Source organism: Cebus imitator, unplaced genomic scaffold, assembly GCF_001604975.1.
Source record: "Cebus imitator isolate Cc_AM_T3 unplaced genomic scaffold, Cebus_imitator-1.0 Scaffold519, whole genome shotgun sequence".
NCBI classification, from domain to species: domain Eukaryota; kingdom Metazoa; phylum Chordata; class Mammalia; order Primates; family Cebidae; genus Cebus; species Cebus imitator.
In genome coordinates this window covers 974,406-984,319 of record NW_016107834.1, presented here as the reverse complement: position 1 = coordinate 984,319, position 9,914 = coordinate 974,406, and the positions used below count along the sequence as shown (strand labels likewise).

General features: G+C 41.1%; 1 protein-coding gene across 2 annotated transcripts in view; it reads left to right on the top strand.

Moving 5' to 3' along the window:
* Positions 1-7,965, top strand: part of HAVCR1 (hepatitis A virus cellular receptor 1) — a 25,267-nt gene extending 17,302 nt beyond the window's left edge. For both annotated transcript variants that reach the window (XR_005197674.1, XM_017514189.2), the window contains exons 4-6: positions 2,219-2,333; positions 4,525-4,558; positions 7,269-7,965. Coding sequence is in view for 1 of the 2 variants with exons in the window: in XM_017514189.2 (XP_017369678.2) it covers positions 2,219-2,333; positions 4,525-4,558; positions 7,269-7,377 (258 nt within the window). In the remaining variant the exon portion in view is untranslated. The remainder of the gene's footprint in view (positions 1-2,218; positions 2,334-4,524; positions 4,559-7,268) is intronic.
* Positions 7,966-9,914: the final 1,949 nt, after the last annotated feature.

Sequence of the window (9,914 nt, the reverse complement as noted above, 5' to 3'; positions counted from 1 at the left end):
ATATATATATATATATATATATATATATATAGTAATTATTTCTGTGAAGGAAAAATCCTAGAAGGATAAAATTCTAGAAAGTATATAAAGCAAAATGGCAAAAGTGCTCGTTTCTGGATGTGAAAGTTATGGTTTATTTATTTATCTGAGACAGGGTCTCACTCCATTGCCCAGGCTGGAGTGCAGTGGCACGATCACAGCTCCCTGCAGCCTCATCCTCCCAGGCTCCAGTGATCTTCCCACCCCAAGCCTCCTAAGTAGCTGGGACCAGAGGCACATGTCACCATGCCTGGCTAATTTTATTTTTTTCTGGAGACAGGCTCTCACCAAACTGGTCTCAGGCTCTCACCAAACTGGTCTCCAACTCCTGGGCTCAGGCTATCCTTCTGCCTTAGCCTCCCAAAGCTCTGGGAATATGGGTGTGAGCCACTATCCCTGACCTGGTTACGCTTTTTTTTCGTTTTCTTTTTTATGCTTAGTTGCACATTGTAAAATGAGCATGCAGTATTTGTGTAATGTAATTAACAAATGAAAGCAAAGCCTGTCTCCTGAAATCCCATTCTCCATCTACCCACATTACACTTCCCTCCCACCCTATAGGTAAGGTAGTAACAACACAGTTGTGCACTCCCAGACACTGGCTATGCCAGTTTTTTTTTTTTTTTTTTTTTTTGAGATGAAGTCTTGCTCTGTCGCCAGGTTGGAGTGCAGTGGTGTGATCTCAGCTCACTGCAATCTCTGCCTTTGCTTTCAAGTGATTCCACTGCCTCAGACTACTGAGCAGCTGGGACTACAGGCATGCACCACCACACCTGGCTAATTTTTTGTATTTTAGTAGAGACAGGGTTTCACCATGTTGGCCAGGATTGTCTTGATCTCCTGACCTTGTGATCCTCCTGTCTTGGTCTCCCAAAGTGTTGGGATTACAGGCGTAAGCCACCACGCTCAGCCTGGCTATGCCACTTCTAAGCAAGCATGGCTCAATTGCTGTTACTCCACTGTATTCATAGTGTTTATCAGGAAGGACCTAAAAGTACCCTTGCAAAGACGCTATTGAATCTGTTGTTGCTAGACATAGAAATAGGTTCAGAGAGGTTAAACAGCTTGTCGATGGTCACGAAGTGACTAAGTACAAGACGTGGGATCCTGACTCCAGAGATGAAGCTTTTACAGATGGGAAGACTTGGACTTCACTCAGATTCTCCCTTTTCCTTCTATTAAAATACCTACCCAGGGAGATTGCTTTAGAATTACAACTAAGCCGTGAAAGGGGGACTAGCATGACGCCTGGCACATTTCAGGCTTATTCCAGGAGGTGATGATCTCTTGTGATAGGCACCAGAAGACAAATAATTCTGTATTTCTGCATGATTGCATAGAATTGTTAATCATGGACATATCTGTGTGCTGCTACTCTCTAATCTGTTTACATAGATAGAGACAGAATAGTCAATTACAGGTAAAAAGACAAGTAAGGATTGCCATCAAGGACAAAATTCAAAAACTGAGCACATTAAGATAACACCAAGTCTATTTATATGAACACATTTTTTTTCTTTTTTTGAGATAAAGTCTCACTCCGTCTCCTAGGCTGGAGTGCAGTGGTGCAATTTTGGCTCACTGCAACCTCCAACTCCTGGATTCAAGCAGTTTTTCCTGCCTCAGCCTCCTGAGTAGCTGGGATATTAGGCGCGCACCACCACACTCAGCCATTATGTTTTTAGTGGAGACGGGGTTTCACCATGTTGTCCAGGCTGGTCTCATACTCCTGACCTCAGTTGATCTGCCTGCTTGGGCTCCCAAAGTGCTGGGATTTACAGGCGTGAGCTACCACACCTGACCTTTCTCTTTTCAAATATCACAAGAGGATGTATTTATGGAAATAGCCTCTTGACTTTTAAAACAGTAAATTTAAAAATTTACATATAAACCTGTTTTAAGCATACAGTTTTAGTTTTGACAAATGTGTACACCTATGTAAATATGACCTCAAGCAAGATAGAAAACACCTTTATCATTGTAAAATATGTTTTGAATTTCAGTTTGTCTTAGATTTTCACCATATGTTAAAAACTCATATCATTTGGTCTCACCCTTACGTTCCAGAAGTACCCAGGCACCAATACAGGTGAATGTGGCTGGTAAGTGATTCTGGGAAATGTTTTCTCTTCATAACTTTTTAACAAGATGCTGTTTCAATCTGTTATTGTTTCCTTAGCAACTGACCCAAGTATATAGTCCACAGATGGCCACCACCACTAAGGAACTTTATGCTGGACTCTGCATTTCTGTCTTGGTGCTTCTTGCTCTTTTAGGTGCCATCATTGCCAAAAGTAAGTCATTTCGAGTTTGTTCCTAAGGGACTGGAACAAGAAATGTATGGCCAAATTGCCTGGGTTCAATAGTTTCTTAAGTCACGTGATTTTGATCTCACAGACTTCCCTTTATCCCCCAACTCCTCATTTGTAAAAGGAACCTGGTAATAACATCTACGTCAAGGGGGCAGGGAAAATGAAGTTTGAATGCATTAGTACCTACAAAGCACTGAGAATGGGAGCTGGGTGTGGGGGCTCGTGCCTGTAATCCTAGCTACTTGGGAGGCTGAAGGAGGCAGGAGGATTGCTTGAGCTCAAGAGTTCAAGACTAGCCTGGGCAACATGGTGGGAACCCCATCTCTTAAAAAAAAAATTTAGGCCAGGTGCCGTGGCTCATGCCTGTAATCCCAGCATTTTGGGAGGCCAAGGTGGGCGGATCACGAGATCAGGAGTTGAAATCCCATCTCTACTAAAAAAAAAAAAATACCAAAATTAGCTGGGCATGATGGCATGTGCCTGTGTTCCCAGCTACTCAGGAGGCTGAGGCAGGAGAATCACTTGAACCCAGGGGGCAGAGGTTGCAGTGAGCCGAGATTGTGCCACCGCGATTCAGCTTGGGCGACAGAGTGAAACTCCGTCTCCAAAAAATTTTTTTGTTAAAAACCAGTCAGGAGCAGTGGCTCATGCCTGGAATCCCAGCACTTTGGGAGGCTGAGACAGGAGGATTGTTTGAGCCCAGGAGTTCAAAACCAGCCTGGGCAACATAGTGAGACATTGTCTCTAAAATAAAAGGAAAAGAACAAAAAGAAAAAGCACTGAGACTGGTTCACGTGACAAGTGCACAGCAATCTTAAACTGTAACTGTACTTAGAAAGATCCTTTTGCCATAAATCTTCATAAACCTCATGGAGCTTACATTCTAGTGGAGTTTTCACTTTAAACCATTATTTTTTAAACTTGTTATTTTTCAATTATTATTCCCCTATGGGAAAAAATTTAATCCTATAAGAACTTTTTGAGACAGAGTTTCTCTCTTGTCTCACAGGTTGGAGTGCAATGGCACAGTCTTGGCTCACTGCAACCTCCGCCACCTGAGTTTAAGCGATTCTCCTGCCTCAGCCTCCCTAGTAGCTAGGATTACAGGCGTGCATCACCACACCCAGCTAATTTTTGTATTTTTAGTAGAGATGGGATTTCACCGTGTTGACCAGGCTGGTCTTGAACTCTGACCTCAGGTGATCCACCCACCTCAGCCTTCCAAAGTGCTAGGATTACAGGAGTGTGCTACGGTGCCAGGTCAAGAAAAATTAAATACAGAGCCTCCCAAAGTGCTGGGATTAGAGCTGTGAGCCACTGTGCCTGGCCTTAGATACCCTTTTCTTAGGGGAGAGAAAAGTGATGAATGTAGGCAATTTTAGAGGAAGAGTAAATGATTTTTAGGGAAGATGAATGGGCCCAAAGAACAGAGGGCAGGAACGAAGTTCCTCTGGACTCTGGATGTGTTATCAGCTCTAGTCTTATTCCTGGGTTGTGCATCAATTTCCCTGCCATTGATGAGATATCTGGGGGAGAGATTCACGACAACAGAATGTCTTCTGGAGGATCTGGCCTTTAGCTAGATAGGGGAGCTTCAGAGACGGCCCTTCCCTGCATGTGCTCCTCCCCAGGTGCTCTCAATTTGAAGTCCAAAGCAGCCTATTTGAGGGCATTGTTTTCTGAGTCCTAAGAACCTCAAAATATGCTTTTCCCCTTAAGCAAAAACAACTCATTCTTTCCTTCTCTAAGAGAGACAACTGGTAGTATAAGCTCCTGCAAATGTATCCTTTCGTAGAGGTGGCTCTTAGTCTATGGCCTTGTGTCCCAGTTGACCTAAAACAAATCTTGGTTCATGCTTATTGCTCAGCAGCCTATCTGAAGGATCTTGGACTTACTCATTTTTTTTTAAAATGAAGGATAATTTAAGAATTGCATTACAGTTAGAGAGGACATGGGGATGAATACACCAAACCATTAATGAAATTGAGATACTGAACAGTAAATGGCTTGTTTGGGTCCTACAGACTCAAAAGGGAAGGAGATGCCTGAAGGGACCAGGGAAAAATCCAAGTAATAACAGAAATAATATACTTGATTGAAAGAGGATATTATGAACTGTTGCTGAGATGTTTAATTTTCTCTTCAATTCCTCTCTCCCACCCCTCCAATTTAGAATATTTCTTCAGAAACAAGACTGCAGAACTAAGGTAAGCTTGAAAGTATTTCTATCAATACATCTTGAGGTTCCCACTCTGGTAAAATAAAAATAGATTTCTGCCTCTCTCCTAAACTCTCCATTGTATACATTGGATCCCGACAGTCTGCTTGAATGAGCGCTTCTATTATTTACACCTTCCAGTGGTATTTGTAGCTTTGCGTATCTCCCTGGAGTTGTAGCAGAGCTGGTACAGAGGGAGCACTTCAGTCCTAACCAAACCCCATCAGGCAAGATAACTAAATTGCAAGATTTGCTCGATGGAACTAAACATTGAATGAGTTCCTTTAGTGTGTTCCTTTATTTCACCCAATGCTTTGTCTTACTGAGTGTTTATTGAGTATTATATTCCAAGGAGATGAATAAAACAGACAGAAACCATGTAAGCAAATAAACACAGTTCTTTTACATGCTTACAAACACTATGGGACTATAGAACAAGATAAGGGTCTGTTTGAGTGAATGCCAAGAAAGTAGGAAACTTGGAGGAAGATAACTCCTGGCTGGAGGGGCAGGGAGTGCAAAGGCACTGAGGTGGGGCAGGTGCCTCCAGTTTTTCACAGCTCCCATCATTCCCTGCTGCCCCCTGCCTGGCTTGCTCCACGGGTCTATATTAGCTGTCTAGACTTGAAGACACTTGGAATTTGCCTTTAAAGACTTTTCAGTCTTTTCTGCTGCCCAGTTACATTTTTTGTTTGTTTGTTCGTTTTTTGAGACGGAGTTTCACTCTTGTCACCCAGGCTAGAGTGCAATAGTGTGATCTCCTGCCTCACTGTGACCTCTGCCTCCTGGGTTCAAGCAATTCTCCAGCCTCAGCCTCTCAAGTAGCTGGGATTATAGGCACCTGCCATCACACCTGGCTAATTTTTGTATTTTTAGTAGAGATGGGGTTTTGCCATGTTGGTCAGGCTGGTCTCGAACTCCTGACCTCAGGTAATCCGTCCACCTCGGCCTCCATAAGTGCTGGGATTACAGGAATGAACCCATTCGCCCGGCCTCAGTTTCAATTTAAATCCCCTTTACTGTATCGATGTCCCAAGGCCATCTACCCCATCGCCTGTACTGGTAGGAGACAACTACCTAGTTCTAAAGCCAACCAGCCTGCTTCGTTTAGTTCAGGTTGAGTTTTAAGCAAGGACTTTATCTGATTCAGAATCCATCCCTCTTACTTAGGCTACTGTCTATTAAGCCTAGTTCTCCTTCATCGGATGCTTGTACACAGGCTTTCCTGAGTCTGAGTTAATTAACTGAGCCAATCCAGAGAACCTGTCTGAACAGTGCCTAGCACATTGTAAGTGCTCAATACACCTTGACTTTTATTATTGCAATCAAGCCCTTTACAGCAATCAACTGTGAGAGAGGTACTATTCTCATTTTACAGATTGGAAAACAGTTTCAGAAATGTTGAGTGACATCTAAGGTCACATCCCATAGCATATAAAGGACTCAATCTCAGGGATCCATGCTCAAAAATATTTCTGGAATGAAAGAGAAATGTGTAAAGTATAAAAAAAAAAGCCAAAAAAGCCACACTAACAAATTATGGGAACTTCCTCATGACTTTATCTTTTTGGCAGTTACGTCACACTGAGTCATTTGAGCTCACTGACACTTAAAATTAAGTGTCTTCACACATGTCTGACTGACCTGTTTAGGAACCATAAAAGAGTTTTGTTTCTCACGGTTCTTTAAATGTGTGGACATGTTTTTCATCTGCAGCTGAATGAAGACAAGTTCCATATTCTGGGGGCAGGCTTTGGTAACAAATAGTCACTATATACACATATCTTACATAAAAATATCCAGTTACATCAAAATGCTACACGAGTTAAAATTAAGTCCACTTTCTTCCCTCACTTGTATTTCCACTCTTTCTACTGATTTCTTTTTTTGAAACAGAGTCTCACTCTGGCCTAGGCTGGAGTGCAGTGGTGTGATCTCAGCTCATTGCAACCTCCACCTCCCAGGTTCAGTGGAGTAGCCAGGATTATAGGCACAAGCCACCACACCTGGCTAACTAAAAAAAAAAAAAAATGTAGAAACGGGGCCTCACTATTTTGCTTATTCTGGTCTCAAACTCCTGGCCTCAAGTGATCCTCCTGCCATGGCCTCCCAAAGTGCTGGGATGAGAGGCATGAGCCACTGCATCCAGCACAGGAAGACTTTTAACACCATGATCCAGTGTACACTTCGGAAACAGTACTATTTAAGTACATTCAATGCTTTTCTATTCTGTGTTTATCTTGAATATAGGATGTAGATTGATAAGTAGATTTAACAACGCTCTTGAAAGGATCACAAGCCACAGCTGGAAGAACACCAGTCATCCAGTTCTTAGCCATATTTGAAAATGTGCATCTTGATTTAGCAACTTAGTTTAATGTCAGAGCTCTGTATTTTCAGATTTTCTGTTTTTGTATTCTATTATGTGAGTTTCTGAGAGACCAGCTGAGTTTTTGAATACTTTTTAGATTGTCTATCTACATGCTTATTAAACAGACTTTTCTTCAACTTAGTTAATACTAAGAGCCATACCTTTCACAACTCTGGAATGCACTATTCATTTTGTACTTTGTCTGAACGTGGTTCCAGAGTCTCAAGGACCTGATATTGCTTGATCATAAACAAGAGTGCTGCTCATATGTGAGAAGTGGTCTGCCTTTTTCCTTATTCATGTTATTCTTCAACAACTCTTTCTGCAGTATTTCTTTTAGCAGCCTTCAAATTAAAGCTTTGCAAAATGCAGCTAAAAAGGAAGTCCAAGCAGAAGACAATATCTACACTGAGAATAATCTTTATGGCACGAACTAAGACCCAGTGGTGCTCTTCAAGAGTTTGCATCCATGACAGAAGACAACAGATATCAGCATATCAGACATCTTTTAGACTCCAAGATGGTAACAGCATATCAGCTGTCTTTTAGACTCCAAGACAATGTTTCTGTATCAATTTTATCTGGCATTCCAACATGTCAGGACTGGGTAGTGTAACTATCTAGCTCCAAACTGGGTATAGCCGACCTCCTCATTAATGTAGTTCTAATTTTTATGCTAAAACTGTCTCAATCCTTCTGATCATTGTGGAATTCTCTCTCAAACATGAACACTTTAGAATTGTATGTTCTCCTTAGACCCCATAAATCCTGTATCCATCAAAGAGAATAGTTACTGGAAACAAAAGCAAATGAACCTCTATCCTGGCCATCAAAGCTGTCCAGAAGAGGGAAATCTATCTTACAAATCAGCAAATTCAATGTGAGACTTCATTTGGAAGCATTGTATGATTGTCTCTTGTTTCTATATTACAGTTCCAAAAATTGCATTGCCTATGTTTTCCAAAGGTTTCAAATTATGGGGTTTTATTTCCTCCATGGGGAAATAAAGTGAGTCTAATTCACTATACCAGGTATAGCTGTTTTCTCATGGCTCTGGAAATGTGATGCATTAAGGACTGGATCTCTGAATTGGGGTATCTATTTTACCAGTTAAAAGAGGCTATAATAGTGTGGAACGTGTAGACCCTAGGGAAGAAAATAATTTTCCAGGTGATTCAACACACTTATGCTTTTTTTTTTAAGATGGAGTTTCGCTCTTGTTGCCCAGGCTGGAGTGCAATGGCACCATCTCAGCTCATGCAATTTCCACCTCCCGGGTTTCAAGCAATTCTTCTGCCTCAGCCTCACAAGTACCTGGGATTACAGGCACCCACCACCACACCTGGCTAATTTTTTGTATTTTTTTTTTTTTTTTTAAGTTGAGATGGGGTTTTACCATGTTAGCCAAGCTGATCTTGAACTCCTGACCTCAGGTGATCCACTGGCCTTGGCCTCCCAAAATGCTGGGATTACAGGCATGAGCCACCATGCCCTGCCCATTTATGCAATTTTCCACCATGTCTGTGTTATGGTGCTAAGCGTTTAAACAGCTATCAGGCTTTCTGAACAAATTTTTTAGAACCAAGAAGGTCAGCAATAAAAGCAAAAAAAGGTGGGAGTAGGGAAAAGGCTGCCTTTTCTGCCTTAGAAGTTATATTACAGATATAATAACGTTTGAAACTCATTAGTTTTGACCCAAATTCTAAATTGTCTCCAGGCCACTTTTACATTTAAAATTGTTCTGGAGGCTAGGGACATGGCTCATGCCTGCAATCCCAGCGCTTTGGGGAGCCAAGGTGGGCAGATAGCTTGAGCCCAGAAGTTTGAGACCAGCCTGGGCAACATGGCAAGAGCCCATCTGTATTAAGAAAAAAATTTAGAAATAAAAAATAAAATTGTTTTGGAAAGAGAAAGCATTTTCTCCTATATAATCAATTCCTGTATTTTTTTTAGGAGAAAAAAAGAAAAAGAAGAAAGAAAGAGAGAAAGAGGAAGAGAAAGAGGGAGAGAGAATGGGAGTCTTGCTTTATTGCCCAGGCTAGAATGCAGTCTAAAAATGGGCATTGAAAACCTCTTTTATGTCAATAATTGTGCTTAACAATGGAGACAGGAAGGAATAAGGGAGGAAAAAACAGGCAGCCAACCAATATTTCATTTAAACCTGTGAAATGCTATGCAATTACTGAGGAGTGATTTACTTCCAATTGTGTAGTCACTTTTAGAGTAGGTGTGATGTGGTACTGAGAAGAATGTATGTTTTGTGGATTTGGGGTGGAGAGTTCTGTAAATGTTTATTAAGTTTACTTGTTCCAGGTCTGAGTTCAAGTCCTGGATATCCTTGTTAATTTTCTGTCTGGTTGATCTGTCTAATATTGACAATGGGATGATAAAGTCTCCCACTATTATTGTGTGGGAGTCTAAGTCTCTTTATAAGTCATTAAGAACTTGCCTTATGTATCTGGGTGCTCCTGTATTGGGTGTGTATATTTTTAGGATTGTTAGCTCTTCTTTTTGCCTGAATCCTTTTACCATTATGTAATGTCCTTCTTTGCCTCTTTTGATCTTTGTTGCTTTAAAGTCTATTTTATCAGAGGTGAGAATTGCAATTCCTTTTTATTTATTTATTTATTTATTTTGCTCTCCATTTGGTTGGTAAATCTTCCTCCATCCCTTTGTTTTGAGTCTTTGTGTATCCTTGCATGTGAGATGGGTCTGGATGCAGCATACCGATGGGTTTTGGCTTTTTATCCAATTTGCCTGTCTGTGTCTTTGGATTGGGGCATTTAGTCGATTTAAATTTAGGATTAATAATAATATATGTGAGTTTAATACTGCCATTTGATGCTAGCTGGCTGTTTTGCTCATTAGTTGATGTAGATTCTTCATTATGTTGATACTCTTTACCTTTTGGTATATTTTTGGAATGGCTGATACTGGTTGTTCCTTTCTATGTGTAGTGCGTCTTTCAGAAGCT